Source organism: Hypomesus nipponensis, chromosome 13 (assembly GCF_054491055.1).
Source record: "Hypomesus nipponensis isolate SF chromosome 13, ASM5449105v1, whole genome shotgun sequence".
In the NCBI taxonomy this organism is placed as follows: Eukaryota; Metazoa; Chordata; class Actinopteri; order Osmeriformes; family Osmeridae; genus Hypomesus; species Hypomesus nipponensis.
In genome coordinates this window covers 3,616,398-3,632,500 of record NC_140373.1, presented here as the reverse complement: position 1 = coordinate 3,632,500, position 16,103 = coordinate 3,616,398, and the positions used below count along the sequence as shown (strand labels likewise).

General features: G+C 47.6%; 1 protein-coding gene across 6 annotated transcripts in view; it reads right to left on the bottom strand.

The window, feature by feature from the left end:
* Positions 1 to 16,016, bottom strand: part of LOC146259517 (liprin-alpha-3-like) — an 18,915-nt gene extending 2,899 nt beyond the window's left edge. The window contains exons 1-25 of one of the 6 annotated variants that reach the window (XM_084670897.1): positions 15,836 to 16,016; positions 11,887 to 12,784; positions 10,148 to 10,249; positions 9,496 to 9,660; positions 9,308 to 9,382; positions 9,130 to 9,189; positions 8,777 to 8,905; positions 8,138 to 8,230; positions 7,600 to 7,652; positions 7,017 to 7,110; positions 6,519 to 6,653; positions 6,054 to 6,137; positions 5,792 to 5,923; positions 5,614 to 5,676; positions 4,834 to 4,937; positions 4,171 to 4,357; positions 3,759 to 3,952; positions 2,916 to 3,162; positions 2,524 to 2,663; positions 2,132 to 2,280; positions 1,662 to 1,758; positions 1,361 to 1,442; positions 1,023 to 1,223; positions 435 to 497; positions 1 to 97 (exon numbers count right to left, since the gene is read on the bottom strand). The exon at positions 1 to 97 is cut by the window's left edge and continues 548 nt beyond it. In XM_084670897.1, coding sequence (XP_084527023.1) covers positions 14 to 97; positions 435 to 497; positions 1,023 to 1,223; positions 1,361 to 1,442; positions 1,662 to 1,758; positions 2,132 to 2,280; positions 2,524 to 2,663; positions 2,916 to 3,162; positions 3,759 to 3,952; positions 4,171 to 4,357; positions 4,834 to 4,937; positions 5,614 to 5,676; positions 5,792 to 5,923; positions 6,054 to 6,137; positions 6,519 to 6,653; positions 7,017 to 7,110; positions 7,600 to 7,652; positions 8,138 to 8,230; positions 8,777 to 8,905; positions 9,130 to 9,189; positions 9,308 to 9,382; positions 9,496 to 9,660; positions 10,148 to 10,249; positions 11,887 to 12,222 — 3,069 coding nt within the window. In that variant the 5' untranslated portion in view covers positions 12,223 to 12,784; positions 15,836 to 16,016 and the 3' untranslated portion in view covers positions 1 to 13. Of the gene's footprint in view, positions 98 to 434; positions 498 to 1,022; positions 1,224 to 1,360; positions 1,443 to 1,661; positions 1,759 to 2,131; positions 2,281 to 2,523; positions 2,664 to 2,915; positions 3,163 to 3,758; positions 3,953 to 4,170; positions 4,358 to 4,833; positions 4,938 to 5,613; positions 5,677 to 5,791; positions 5,924 to 6,053; positions 6,138 to 6,518; positions 6,654 to 7,016; positions 7,111 to 7,599; positions 7,653 to 8,137; positions 8,231 to 8,776; positions 8,906 to 9,129; positions 9,190 to 9,307; positions 9,383 to 9,495; positions 9,661 to 10,147; positions 10,250 to 11,886; positions 12,785 to 13,577; positions 13,658 to 13,975; positions 14,691 to 15,000; positions 15,127 to 15,835 lie in introns of those variants that run through there. The other 5 variants (XM_084670892.1, XM_084670891.1, XM_084670895.1 and 2 more) reach the window with 5 other exon arrangements.
* Between the last annotated feature and the right edge of the window lie 87 nt (positions 16,017 to 16,103).

The window sequence follows — 16,103 nt, the reverse complement described above, 5'->3', positions numbered from 1 at the left end:
CAGGAATAGTTTGTTAGTGAATGAGAATTAGTTGGAGAAATGCTACGTTTAAATAGATTTGTAGGGAACAGTTGGGGAGAGATGCAGCCATATATGCCTAATCAGGAACAAAGACAAAAGAGGACAGTGAATCAACGTCATTTCATCTGAGTCCAGACCGACTGGTTCATTTCAAGCAAGTTGCTCCACCTGCAATCTATAATGGAACCCTGTGTCCTCTTTGGGGGAAGTGCGCTCTTTATGCTAATCTAAAATCCAGTTGGATTGATTTTACTGTAAACTAGTATCTCTGTGGAATCTCAGTATATTTATCTCTGATGAATTTACATTTGCTGAGGGATACACATTTTGTGAAAGCTGGTCATCTAAACATGAGATGTTCAAACGTATTTTAGAGAAACTCAAACAATACACAGGCCATGTTTGGGACTTACTGGTTTAGTTGCAGCAGTCAAGGACTCCATCTCTGCATGAGTCATCCAGATGTTACTGGTGGACTGTCATTGGTACGGGAGAAAAGGAAATATATACAGAACCTTACTATTTGCATTTCTACATTGCATAGTACACTTGCAAGCATAATTTAAGTGAGTGGTTGTGATATCATGTATTTTACGTGTGTGTACAATTGGTCTTGGGATTTGTAACAGCCATGATGTGGTTGTAAAGGGTAAGTGTGTTTGTATTTGTTCCTCCGGTTTGAAGTGTTAGGTGGAAATGGGAGGGATATTCTGGGCACTCTCTCTTCTCTGTTGTGGATATGAGCCCAGAAAGGACTGAGTTCCCAATGTGTACTGTATGTGTGCAGTAGGAGAAAGATCAGTCTGTGTGTATCTGTCTGTCTGTCTGTCTGTCTGTCTGTCTGTCTGTCTGTCTGGCAGGGTGACTTCTCCCATGAATGCACCCTCTGACTTAAAGAGTGCTCGGTGTGCTCTTAGTTAAGCCTGAAACCGGTCCAGGTTTATCGGCATGTCTGCGCGTGCATCATCGTGTGCGAGCGCGTCATCCAGAGCTCCACTCACAGAGCGGGTGCTGGCGGGGGCGGAGGGGCTGGTGAGGGACACCATCTCCTGGATGGCCAGGCGCAGCTTGAGGCGGTGCAGGGGGTTGCTGATGCCGATCTCTCTCTGGATCTCCGTGTCCGACAGGTTGGCCATGATGGCGCCGCTCTTCACGTTGGCGCGGCAGGCGGCCACGTACCAGGCGGGCATCCCCACCCACAGCTGGGAGGAGAGAGGGGACACGTGTTGGAGGGGGGAGAGGGGGGACACCCTTGCACTTCAGAACACAAATCCATTCCTACGGTTCCAGTTCAGCGGAGGAGAGGAAAGGACCGGAGAAGACGGGAGAGTAGAGCTACCTCCAGCCAGGTGACCACGGTGGGGCCATCCCAGGAAGCGAAGGGGAGACCCTGGCGACAAGCTTCTTCAAGTAGGTCATGCCTGGGACAGAGACAGAAACAACACTCAATATCATGTCTACAGAACAGAACTCACCTGCTGTATTCCAGCTCACAATGCTCAATGTACAATGACTTTTACATGACATTACACTTCATATGACATAAGGCTCAGTCTCATTCGTTCTTAATATGTCAAGAGTTTTCTGGTTGCCAGGAGACAGAACAAAGTCGAAGGGTTTCGAAAAAAGAGAGTTCTGACTTTTTCTTGCTGCGCCGATCCTTCTCCACGGTTCCTGTCCCCATCTTGGTCAGGCCCAGGGGGTCGGCAGAGCCCAGGTCATCAGACGGCGTAGAGGCTGAGGGCGGAGGTCAAAGGTCAAGAATGATACCTCGTCTCCGACATCCTACAGTACCGCTCCACATGACGGGTGAGTGAGTGTGACGACTTCTGGACATCCTTCCCAATCGCTCAAAGATTGCTCAAAGACAACCATAAACACCTCAGAATACACAGGAATATTATAACACAATGAGTGGTTAAGTACAACTGACAAACGGTTGCCGGCTGAGCTACTGGACGCTTGGTTTCCATTTTTTCTCCCCTAGTGAATTTTTCTGGGAGTTTCTTCCTTGAGGGTTTAGGTTGGTTGAGGGGTAGTTCTATGGGCGTATGTGAAGCCCTCAGGGACATTGCTTGTGCAAATACAAATACATTTGGATGTGATTTACCCAGAGAGGCAGACTCCCGGCCCGGCCCTCCCATCCTGCCCTTTTCCTTCTTCCCAAACAGCCGACCGATGGAGGACTTGATACTCTTCTTCTTGCTGGCTTTGTGGAGAGAATCCTGACTACTGGTGGTGACACCATCAGCAGAAAGACTAGTATGAACAATCAACAACCAAACAGAGATAGCGAAACATCACCACAGCGCATCATGGGACACGGTTTGGTCTACTGAATAGTCAGGGCCTGAAATCATTATCTCGACTTTATAATAACTTCTAACAAAACTAAATTACATTAATGTTTTTTTTCATACCTGAATTTTTTTTTGTGTATTTTAAGGAAGTCAGACACATTTCGAAGGACGTTTGGTCATTGTTTTAACAATTAAACTGTACCTGCGGAATTCGCGGTGATCATCCAGCCCTGCTCCTGGGTGTGTGTGGGTCATTCTGTCCAATCGCAGGGCGCGAGGGACTGGGGGAGGGGTGGAGTCAATCAGAGCCAATGCCCTGCAGTCATCTCCCTCTTTGCTGTTCTGTAACAACAATAAATATCCAGTTTAGCCCCGCAGAAACCTCTTTTTCTTGCTTTGTTGCTTTGTCTCTAATCACAAAAACAATCAATTGTGAAGGGCTTTTTAGGATTTGATGCACTTCGATGACAGAGGCACATACCTCCTTCAGACACCAACACAAACAAAATACACTGCCATCTTCAACACACATGAAGTATACTATCCACACACAGACTAGCTCTACAGGAGCAGCCTCCAGCTGCGTGGGGGTACCTGTCTGTCTGTTTCTCGAGCAGGGGAATGCGGCAGGCGGGGGGTGGAGTGGCCAGAGCTGGGAGGTGAGGGGGAGGCCAGGGTGGAGGAGGTGAGGGAGGGGGTCATGTAGCCCCTCCCCAAGCTGTCTCGACCCCCGCCCAGCGACGACGGCGGGAGAGGTGGGGCGTCCAGGGCCACGCTGCTGACCCGGCTCTCAATCTCCTCCGCCCTCAGCTCTGTGCTCTCCTTCTCCTCCTGGATCAGCCTGGGAGAGGACAGGAGAGGAGAGGAGAGGAGGGAGAGGAGAAGAGAGGAGGGGAGAGGCAGGAGAGGAGAGGGATAGGAGATTAGAGGAGAGGAGAGGAGGGAAGAGGCAGGACAGGAGAGGGAGGAGAGAGAGGAGAGAGAGGAGAGGAGGGAAGAGGCAGGAGAGGAGAGAGATAGGAGAGAGAGGAGAGGAGAGGAGGGAAGAGGCAGGAGAGGAGATTAGAGGGGAGGAGAGGAGAGGAGGGAAGAGGCAGGAGAGGAGAGGAGAGAGATAGGAGAGGGGAGGAGAGGAGGGAAGAGGCAGGAGAGGAGAGGAGAATAGAGGAGAGGAGAGGGAAGAAGGAAGAAGGGAGGAGACAGGAAAGGAAAAAAGAGGAAGTCGGGTTACATAATTAAAATATAGACAGAAAGGAACTGAATCATCCATTGCAAACATGATGACAGATAATGACTCAACATACATGATATCTGGGTATTACACCTCCCCTCAAATGAGTCTGAACTGTGAATTCAGTGGAATATCTACGCAACAAGTTGGTCCTGTTCCATCTCATATCCGCTTCGTCACCCTGAGGAGAAGACCTGGCCACATACTTGATCTCCTTGTTGATGGCTTCCAGCTGCTCCTGCAGCATGATGGCCAGGGTCTGGACGTCCGTCTGACCGCTGGGCGACAGCAGCTCCGAGCCAAACAAGGTCTCCCGGTCCTCCTCATCGTCTGAGCAGCCCCCCTCCACGCCCCCGTCAAACCCGGGACCCATCATGGTGCCACTGTCCCACTCCCCGTACTGCGGCAGAAGGAGGGGGGGAGGGTGGATACCACGTAACGAAGAGAGAGAAAAACAAAAGGGAGAGAGTTGAAGACGGAAAGACAGCTACTTCTCGGAGAAAAAAAAAAACAACGCTTTTTGGATTTGTCTTATACGGACGGAAACACCTCTTTTGAAAAGCGCGGTAAAAGCTGCAGCAGGCTGATAGGTGCCGCCTGATGAGGTCGCCTGCTCACCTTGTTGCCGTCCTCCCTGGGGGGGGCCCATCGGCCGCGGTGGGCCCGGCGGACGACCACTCCGCCGGAGGAGTTGCCGTAGCCGGCCGGGAGCGAGCCTCCGCCCTGGGGGTAGCGCAGCTCCGAGGCACTCCCTGGAAGAGATCTTCGAAAAAGGGTGGATGGCAGTGAGCTGACGCTGCCCGCCCTACAGAGTTTGTGAGATTCAAAATGGAAGCGCTTTGTCAAATCACATTTGTCCTGCTTACAGACAATGTAAATGCCCCCCTCCCCCCACCCACCCCCCTTTTACTCAATCATCGGTGTGAGATTAAGATAAAATAAGGAACGATTCAGTTATGACGCTTCACTCATAATCTTTTCTCTTTCGGAAAACAAAGCACAAAAACAGATGCATAACAATAAAAACATTTACATAATCTAAGAACCATTATCACTGTGGCCTTAAGGGCAACAACTGTTGCTTTGATGTCAATCGTTACTTTACTCTCAAACGACTGCATAAACAAATAAACAGAGAGATAAAGTATTGTGTTGGCGTGAAAAACAGAGAGGGCACAGTTAGCATCCTCCGGCAGGAGCACACAGTATTACTTTCCTCTTGGGAATAACACAAATGTGTATTTCTTGAGGATATTGGATAGAATCTATGTATATAAATACCCTTGCAGCTCCATGTTGGCTAAGCGGGAGTAGCAGGAACCAGGTCGGCCCCTCAGCTGGTCCAGCTCCAGCTGAATCCTCTCCAGCTCTGCTATGAGCTGGTCCTGAGGGACACAGGGGTGGATACAGGGGGGGGGTGGGACAGGGGTGGATACAGGGGTGGATATAGGGGTGGATACAGGGGTGGATATAGGGGTGGATATAGGGGTGGATACAGGGGGGGGGGGGACAGGGGTGGATACAGGGGTGGATATAGGGGTGGATATAGGGGTGGGACAGGGGTGGGGACAGAGGGGGATATAGGGGTGGATATAGGGGTGGGACAGGGGTGGATATAGGGGTGGGACAGGGGTGGGGACAGGGGTGGACATGTCTGGATGTTATATTCAAGCAAAGCAGTCTCCACATGTTTACATCAGACATGTTGAGTTATTTCCCCCACATTTTGAGTTCTATGATAATAGGTGAATAACTGATCTCTCCGGTTGCGTTTGTGTGTCTTCTACTGTTTGCTGATGTATTATATTCGGCCTTCCCAACTTATAGACATGGATCGGTGCTTTTACATCGGTGACACTTCAGTGCATGGGAGCATGTTTTGGTCTTGTTTGTGACACACAATACGTTTCAGCGGGACTTTTTCTAATATTACTATGAACAAGGAGCCAATCTCAAATCCTCAAATCTGTTTAACTACAAATATGAAAAACAGTAGTAGTGTAGACATGACATTTATACCATGATAACGGCATAAGAAGGCCATACGAGAGGTTTCGTTACCTTGTTCGCAAGAAGATCATCTTGAATTTTCTTCATGTTAGATAACTCCTCTGACAGGGCATTCTAGAGGAAGATAAAACAATAAGCTGTTTACACAGTGCAATCACTTACAAGTACTGAAGAAGGATTGTTTGCGTTACTACCTGTGTTGTATGACAGTCAGTCTCATCTTTCCTACCTTCTCCTCCAGAGCAGCCATTCTCTCTTTTAGGTGGAGCTGCAGCCTCTCATTTGACTCAGACAACAGCTTATCCACAGTGTCTGAAAGGCGTTTGTTGTGTTCGTCATTCATTTTCTCTCTCTGTCTTGCCTATAAAGAAGAAAGAAAGAATCGGGGTAAAGGTTTACGAGTCAATTGACAAAACATAAGAGAAGATTGGATTTATAGTGTCTAAAATGGCAGGCGCTGAATTATGCAGAAGGGAATATGGCTCCATTACTCTCTGTAGCTCCTGGTTCTTCTCCTCCAGTTGTGCCTCCATTTGCCTCAAACGCTCCTCAAAGTTTCCATGGCGTTCCTCAGCCTACATAAGCAGGGGAGAGAGAGAGGGAGACGGAGAAGAGAGAAAGGGGAGAGAAAGAGACAGAGGAGGGAAAAGAGAGAAGTTCAAAGGAAACGGAGAAGAAAGAGTGATGAGTGGGTGAGAGAGTCATAGTGGGTGGAGAGAGGGAGGGAGAGAGAGAGAGAGAGACAGAGATAGAGACAGAGACAGAGACAGAGAGAGAGAGAGAGAGAGAGAGAGAGAGAGAGAGAGAGAGAGAGAGAGAGAGAGAAAATATTTGACAGACACGGACGGGGGGGGGGGACGGACGACTGATAGTTACTGAGCTGGACTACTCAGTTGACATGTGTGATCTCCATAGTGGTGTCCCAGGTCGCCACGGTGACCCCAGTGACAGTTTACCTTGTTGAGTGCAGCCACTCTCTGTGCCAGCTGGGCTTCCACCTCCGGCAGGGTCTCTGCCCTCTGCAGGGTCTGCTGCAGCTTCTGTTTAGCATCGTCCAGGCGCTCCTGGAGCTGACGGTTCTTCTCTTCGCTCTGCGCACACACACACACACACACATATGTATTTTAAAAGGAGAACCCATGTCTAAGAGCTCTTGTGTCTCCTGGTACCCATGCTGATGACACTAACACAGCTATCAGTTACTGCCATCAATCCCTGCTAACAGTGCTAATACTTCTAAAGCTGATAAAATTACTAATGCTACAAACACTAGTAATGCTCTTAGTGCTAATACCGCAAACAAAGCTAATATAAGGCTGCTGCTGTGTCTCACTGAAGTTTGGATTTGCATGTTAATCTAGTTTTGGATGAACAGTTTATTTTTTGGTTTTTGGAAACAATCAAAGTCCTATAACATGGAAGCTAATCTTTGTGTTCGTGGGCCAACGACTCACCTGTCTGTGTAGTGACTCCTTGCTAGCAAGCTCATTCTCCAGCTTGTCTTTGATATCGTGCAAGGACGTGGCTTCTCTCTGAGCACTGAGGTACCTGTGGACACATGGACATAAAGATGTGGTCATTTCGGGGACACATATTCAACCCAATACAATATGTTGCTTCTGCTCGCTTATAGAGATAGCATTAAACTAACAACACATTTCTAAATCCTAATGTACACACTAATTGAAATGATTGCTTAATCTAGGCCTAGGTAGGGACGGGGTCTTCCAGACATAGATTAGGCTTAATCCCAGACTAAGAGCATCAGAAGATACTCTCTATTAGTCATTGAATGACATCCAACCCCGAGTCCAAACACTGTCAGGCCCTCACGCTAGGGCGATACAAAACTGTTCGCACAGAAAGGAACCCTGGGAAACAGGAAGTGTTTTCACACCTGTGTGGCACCTTCGCATGTAACAATCATAGCCACATACAGGAGTTTAGCATGAGAGTTGGCGGGGTAGTGGTGTGTGAGAAATCCTCCTAGCATGTGTTAAGACCACAGTGGAGCCTGATGAGCAACCAGGTATTTACCTGCGTTCCAGCGTGGTGATTCTCTCCTCCATGTCCTCTCGCTGGCACAAGGCCTTCAGGCACAGAAGACATTTTGTGGTGAATGACGGTGAGTCCATGATCCTTTGCTCATTGTAGTAAAACAATTATATATATTGTACATATACAGCATATCATCATTTTGTGAATGTTTTGTTTGTTTTTTTTTCTCAAAATGATACAGGACACATGTTTGTTTTGGGTTGAAGGCTAGGCATGCCTATTATGTTTAACCCTAACAACAGGGTTAGGGTTAGCTGTGATCCTAACCCTAACAACAGGGTTAGGGTTATCTGTGATCCTAACCCTAACAACAAGGTTAGGGTAAGCTGTGATCCTAACCCTAAACCTGCTACCACACCTCACCCTATCTCCGTTTTAGGATTAGAGTTGGGGCTAGCCGTAACCCTAACCCTGAAGATCTTAACCCTGTGTGTGTATAGTAGTAGTTTGTGTAGCAGGGGGGGTCAGGATGAGCCCATTGGAAGGCCTTGCCCAGGAACAGACTGGCACAACAGACCTCCTTCACGTCCCTCTGGAGTTTCTGATTGGCTTCCTCCGACTTCGTCACCTCCCTCCTAGCGGCTGCAAGCTGTTCCTCTATTTCCCCCACCTGACGTGGAACACAGACGACATCACAATACATCCGTTTTTAGAATGATGACCATTTTCGTTCGGACCGCATTTTTGCAACTGGTGTGGTCGGTTATTGTGTTTTGTTCAAATTAAAATAGGGTAATTGACTTTACATTTAACATCCTTGTGCTATTGTTTATGGAGCCGTGCGTTTGACTAAGCAGCTGCAATACTCTAACTGTCCACAAGAGGGACAAGGGGAAATGGGTTCCACCAGTCTCACAGCCCCTGCCCATAGTAGTACTGTTCTCGTCCATAGGGTGGGAGCTTGTCAAACGGAATGCTGGTTGCTTCTTGTATGGTGGATAATGTAAGGAATTGGGGCAGCTGACCTGTGTTACTTTTGGAACTTCTCCATTTCTGCCTTTTTCTGTCTGACTCAGTTGTCTCCTGACTGTGTTCTGTTTCTCCTCTTCTCCGTTTCCCCCCAGCTCTCGATTCAGTTATTCATCTAAATCTACTCTCTCTCTCTCTCTCTCTCACTTGCTCTGTCTCCCTCTCTCCGTCTCTCTCTCTCACTCACCTGTCGACACATGAGGGCCAGTCTCTCTTTCAGCTGAGAGAGCTCTGCTCTCTGTCGCTCGATCTCTCCTTCTCTCTGCCTGTCGATCTCTCCCTCATCCAGGCCGGAGGAGGGGCCATTGGGTAGACGCTAATGTGATGAGGGTGATGAAGGGTAGAAGAAATGGGAGCAATGGAGAAAGAAACATAAGTCAAAACCAGAATGAGAAGACAAGTGGGTGTGAACATGAAACACAATGATATGTCCTTTACAGAGCACGTTTAGACACCATGATACCCATATAAGTACGTTAGTGACTTTGGGACTCTAACACACACAACACTGGAACCGGCATGCATAAAACCCTCCCTTACATCTTTCCCGCTGTCCAACCCTTGCTGTCGTCTTTTAATTTGGTCTCTTAAAGAGATTACCTGTGAGAAACACACATGGAAAACAACGGAATGAAGCCTCGTTCTCGGCTGGATTTAATGAAGCAGTGCCATGTTTACTGTGGACAGCGATGGTGGTGGGTGACTGTTTGGCTTGTACCTCTTGTGAAGACGATGCCAGCTGATCCTCTAACATGGACACCCTCTCCAAGGCCACGCGAAGCCTTTCCCGGACCTGAAGACACGGAGCAAGCATTAGCCTCTCTGGACGTCGTTAGCTCGTTCGCTACGCCAGTTAGAGCACAGTTGTAAAAGAGCCAAAATGGCTGCCGCCAGCCAGTTGCTCACCTTCTCGTCCAGAGCCTTGTGGTGCTCAAACAGAGACTTGAGGGCCTTGAGGACCTCCACCTCGCTGGACACCCCTGCAGGAGACTGGTTCTGTCGCTTTACCACCGTCATCCTCAGACTACGCTCGTGTCGAGACACGAGGCACTCCAGGTGCTCCAGCAACAACTGTGGAAGAGAGACAGAGAGGTTGGAAGAGAGACAGAAAGGTTGAAAGAGAGACAGACAGAAAGAGAGAGGGAGGGAGCGAGACAGAGTGTAAGGTTGAAAGAGAGACGGAAATAGAGAGGTGAAGTGAGGATGAGCAATGAAGAAAAAAGGAGATTGGAAGAATGGAAGTAGGAGAAATAGAGGATGAAACAGAAAGTGATGGATTGCAGGTGGAAGAGAGAAAAGAGGAAAGGGGGAGGGCGGATGCAGAGTGATTCCCAGGCAGAAGAAAGAGAGAGAAGGAGCAGAGAAAGTGAGATGAATAGAGGCATGCAGATAAGATGCAAAGGGGTAAGGGATAATGTGGAGGAGTAAAGTAGGGTCAGGAAGAGAAGAATTTTCTAGACAAAGTGAGGAAAGGAGAAAAATGGAGGGAACAGGAAATATTCCCACGTCATCGTGAGAAAGGCAAAAAAAAAAAAAACATGGCCTATCGACGTCTTACACGCGTGTTGTTCCTCTCCGCCTTAAGCTCAGCGATCTCCTCCTCCCTCTCCAGGAGCTGCTCCCGGCAAACGTTCAGCTCCTTAGTCAGCACGGCAAACTCCTGTAGAACACAGCAGACGTGTTCAGCAGCATTATGAACAACCTGTTCTGGTCTACCCCAACGCGTCTCCCCAACGGGACCTCGTTTCATCCCAGCACACAGTCACTTTCAGAAGCGTGACCAAACACACACACACTCGCTCACATACAGAGAACACACCTCACGCATACAAAAAAACACACAGAAAAGGCAACTCGCACACAAACACACAGACTGACACGCACAGCGAATGTCCCCTCACGATGCTGTGAATGTGTATAGGAGACTAGGGGAACGTAAACATGCGTCGTCAACCAGGCCGTGGACCCACACAGTCTACTCAGTCATTCTCAAGCTCAGCCTTCTCTGTGAACTGGCAGGCATGGATTACATCACACTATTACACAATGATACTGCACTGGAATGCACAAGAGAGGCAAGAAACGCAGCACCAATATGTCATTTACAACCCTTTGGGGAGTAGACCCCCCCCCCCCCCCAACCTCCAAACTGCTCGCTCTTCAGGGCTTTTTGAATATCCCCTCCAGGTTTTATACGGCAAACACCCCACTGCTACAGAACCCAGACAGTGCACGTTCAGTCGTTTCCCATGCCTCCTACAGAGAAAACATCACAGGGTTTTCGTAGGGGCCCATGTGTGGCATCTTCTCGGGCTTAAAAAGACTACAACTACCACATCTGACACCCTTCAGACCAAAGACCGGAAGCAGGTATCCTAAACACATGAAGCTCGACAGAGAGAGGTGGGAGCAGAGATGGGAGGAGGAGGCGGGAGGATGGCGGAGGGATATCCAGATGGTGACACCGTGGGTACACTGGCTCTGAGCCTTTTGGGATTGTTTCTTGTTTGGATAGGGGTCAGCTCAGTTGGCATCTCATGTTTTCTTATCATTCCGTTTTTTTAGTTCATCTCCCACACGATCGCCATGGCCATCGGGCGCCGTTCAGTCGACTGCAATCGTGTAGTGCTTCCTCTGCACACTACTGTAGCATGCAACCATATGGGCTTTAACATGGATATGTGTGACAGGTTGGTATGAGTACCAATTCCATAATTAGACTGTAATATTCCACTGCGGTTCAGTAAACAAACAAATGCATGACATGAGACGATGTAAGGGTGATTTACTTTCATTAACAGTTTGAGTTGAGAGTTTAAGCCTAAAGAGAGAGCCAGTCATGTTGCACAATTTACAAGAAAACAGTATACTATGTCACTCTCAAGCATTTAGATTGCTATAGAAACACTACAGCTAACTGAAAGAACACATTTATTCCCTTCCTACTAGGAGTTGGACAAAAAGCACAAAGAAAATGCTGAGCTGTGAAGCCGAAAAACTAAAGGATACACAAGCACAATTCCTCCCATCTCATCTGTAAGCACAATATGAACGCAGATCCAGGATTCTGTAGACGTTGACATCCCATCTATACTACAGTCACTGTGCTGTAAAGGTTGCTATAAATGTGTCAGTACTGTACTTTCCCTGACCCAGCTTTGCTTTCCAAGTCACTCTCGCTGTCTCTCTCTTTATTTCTCTCAGTCTGCATACATACTGCATAAGCACGCATAAACACCCACACACACACACCCCCACTCTCACACACACACACTGGGTGCCGTCTAGGGGTCGTACCTGTGGCAGGGCGATGGAGAGCTGTCTCGAAAGGGAGTCCTTCTCGTGGCCTAGCTCGCGGAGCCGAAGCTGAGCCGTGCCGAGGCAGTCCTGAGTCTCCCTCAGACTCTCCAGTAGACGCTCCCTCTCCGTCAGCATGTTCACCATCAGGGACTCCAGGTTCCCCGTGCTGCCCCCTTCGTCCCCTCCGCTCCTGGACTCCCTGCCGCCGTAGCCCCCTCCTCCCATGGCACCTCCGGGCCCTCCGACCCCGGCCCCGGCCGGAGAGGATGGGCCCCCACCCGTGCCGCCGCGCCCGTCCTCCGAAATGGTGGGCATCACCTCACACATCATCATGAGATCGGAGTGTGTGTAGCGAGAGTCCAAGAGAAGGCTGATAATCCCAGGATTGTGTCTGTGTGTGTAATAGGTGTATTGATGTTTTCTCCAGTTCAGGTGTGTTGGTGTTTATGTGGGTGTATAACTACCTTTTGATGTCTCTCACCTCACTTGTGAGTGGTGCTTTGTGTATGCCTGTCTCATTTCTGACAGAAAGGACTATGTATCAAATATAAATCTTAGAATTTTTTGCTTTTAAATATAGCATTCCCTTATTTTTCCTTATTTCATATGATCTAACTTGTCTTCTTAAAACCAAAAAACAGCCCACTAAAAACTAATAGCGCACTATTTCTTCCTGCACTGTCTTCCTGTGCATCAACCTCGACGACTAACAGGAAGTAAATATGCGCTCTTCTGTCCAAAGAGGAAGATGCAACCATCTATCTGGGGCCAACTGGCCTGTGGTTGTCTGGGATTGGTTGAGGATGAGGAAGGGGAGGGGCCAGAGGGAAGGGAGAGGAGGCAGGCCTCCTATCTGGGTCCACTGGTCGGGTCGTCACAGCCCCGGGAGCGCTGGCTGAAAGAGAGACCAAGCCATGTTAGATCCACTCCAGTAAACACTACTGTACATACAGTTGGAGGGAGAGAGGAGCAAGCAAACAGTAGGAGACAACAGGCCAGGGGAATACCGTCAGTGTTGAAGACAACGAGCTGGATCCTCTGACTGACATAACACTATCTCACACTGTAAATCATTGGTCAAAACAGTAGCACTGTCACACAGTAATGATACCAAACAACACATTTACAACCATAGTCGTGTGTGAATGTATTTTTCTTTACACATCTCTTATAACTGTAGTAAGGTTTCAAATTGATCAAACTGGTCAGACGTCTTGATGTCTATTATACCTTTTCTATTGATTTTATTTTACCTCTTATTGTCAGGTATTATCAAGGTATTGAAATGGAGTAGAGCATTTTCTCTTTAGCCGAAGGGTCCAAAAGGTCACCCAATTGTCCTGCATCTGTCCTGCTATTAACAATGAACACAACCTTTCCACTGCTTCCATCCAGGACCAATGTGTTGTCAATCTACCCATCCTCCTCTGTAGCACCTGTCCAGTTGTCAGTGGGTTCAAAGGTCAGGAGAAAAACAAACCCTAAACACTGGCACCTGTGTTCCATTTCCACACTCGTTAGTTATATGCCACTTCGTGGAAAGGTGAGTAAAAAGGAGGGTTAGAGAGTGGTAACAGGAGCAGATAGTGAAAGGAGAAACACGAAGCACATATATTGCACGTGTAGGGATGAGGCAGGCACCGCGACATCAGTCGGTTTTTAACTAGAATCATCCCATTTATCCGCACCTTTGAGGTAACAAAACGCCAGACTGGTCTCCTGTCACACTTCAGTGCCGGCAGCAAACACATGATGATGAAAACCCAGCCTGTCAATGTGAAAGCAAAACGACACCATGGATACACAGAAGCTGCTCAGCATAGCAAAAATATGACATCCTTTTACTGTAGAACCCAGGCCCAACCCTAACTATACGGACTAGGGTCCTGACCAAATCCCATCTTTCAGATAGGACCCAGTCCCTCTCTTCTCTCTGCCTCTCTCCAAAGCTGACATTGTACATGTAGGCCTACAGCCAGTGCAGTCTTGTGAGTTATTACAACACATGGCCCTTGCAGGAATCAAACCAGAATCCTTAGCAATACACTTGATGTGCTTGTGCCTGGCTGTCCAGTGAAATACTGACCGTTATCATCAGACTAGTCCCGTCAGGTGGAGATGACTATCTCTAGTCCAACAGACGAAACTTGGAGCGACATGATGGGTTTAAACCAATAAATACCCTCTATTTGTAGACCTACGTCAGTGGAGGACTGAATGAAACCCCTATACATTAACCCTATACATTATCCCGTTACATAAAAAGAGCATACAAAACGAGGCTCTTTTCATGCTTATCTTTCAGGCTACATTTAAGCGGTAGCCTATTTTATAAGGCATTGTCTTTATTAACATAGCCTACAACAGCATTTTGACAACAGTAATATACTTGACACTGGAAAATGTATTTGGGACTATTAAGATGATTACTGTGTCTGCAACTACCACTACTATCATCCTCGTGATCTGAACCCACATCCGTTAGCCCTCTAATTGCTATTACCTGGCTGCCCATACAGCAAGCTAGCCTAGCTCCTGGTTGCCAACATCAATTAGGACAGTCCTCATTGTGCAAAAAAACTAAAATAGCGTCGACAATGTATTAGCTAATTCAGAAACAAAACTGCCGAGAGAAAGGAAGAAACAGAGATCGAGAGGCAAAGCTGCAAACATCCGTTCACCAGACATTGGGGCGGGGAGTGAGTCTGCGGGCTCTCTACTGTCGAGTATGAAAGAAATTGGGGTTCGAGCGGGTTCAGTGTTAATTTCTCTAATACGTTACCAACAAAACAGCAATATGCCATTAGGTAGGCTATAATATGTGTAATGACCGTCAGGGCGGAGGTTTGAAGCTAACATTAAATTGTCTTTGCACACCACAAAACCATGTCTCAAGCACCGAAAGCGTCATTAGAATCAATATCTGATTGTCTGCAGCTGGGTAGACAGAATGCAAGAAACGAAACACGCATCATTAGTGTGTCCATAAGATCTAGGCTACTATTCGAATTAAAAGATTAGCTACCTCCAGGCCTGAATCCATGGAGGAAAAAGAACACTCGATAAAACACACACACAAACACACACACACACACACACACACACACATACCCACACTTCAGCAATTCAGCCCTCCGCTACATTCTTATTAACAGTGCAAATATACCGCGCGCTGATGTGTTGCGGTGGTCTCTCCATATTTTCAACAACAAAAAAATCACTGAAACGTTCAAGAAAGCATCTGAGAGAGAAGCTAATTCGAACGTTAACTCATATCATGGTTTAGCCAATAATCTGTTAAGGCTACGGAGAAACGCACATTATGATCCAATAATGCACACGTTTCTATATGAGGGCCTGCATCAGCCTACCATTATGTGATAATAGAACTGCAAATGACGAATTTGTTCAACTCAATGGCCCAGAAGACGCGATATGCACAACGAGACACATGACAGTTGATTAGGGTGGAAAAAAAAAGAAGAAAAAAAAGAAAAGCTTTACAGGCGATAGCCGTGTGGTCACAATAATCTAGGCTGTGCGTATAGCCTACATGTTAATGTTTCAGAACCACCACCCCCCATCTCACTCTCACTCTCTCTCTCTCTCTCTCTCTCTCTCTCTCTCTCTCTCTAGGTACCTCACCTAACTGTATGCAAACGGGAACGAGCGCGCGCGCCCTAAATAAATCGTGGTGTGTGTTGCTAACGCACCTGTCAATACATTGACATACCAAGCGTTGCATCCTTTATGTTATTTCATTACATCCCTGAAAACTACTGTATCACCTCTATCCTTGATAACACTACATACGTGACAAATACACGGTTGCACTAACTAACAACATTTAGGCACGCATTTGCACGGTGCCATTAAGACATGAATGTTTCCTCGTTTCATGTCATAAAAATTGGGTTGCAAGGGGCGGTGGAAGTCCCATCCTTACCATAGTCATCGCGCCGAGCCCATATTGTCCTAATCTACCGTTAGATTTTTCTTGGGTCCATCTCCGCGTATTTGGCTTCGGTGCCCCAGTGTTTTAGAAAAACCCGGATATATGTTTCCCCCCTGTCTCTTTCCTTTCCACATGTAAACGGCATAAGGGAGCAAGGAGCGACGCTACACCACCTCACCATAGCCTCCCCCTCAGCCGGATTGGAAGGTAATGGGTCTTAAAGAAACATTCTCTCAGCATTCTCCGCATCTCTCTGTGA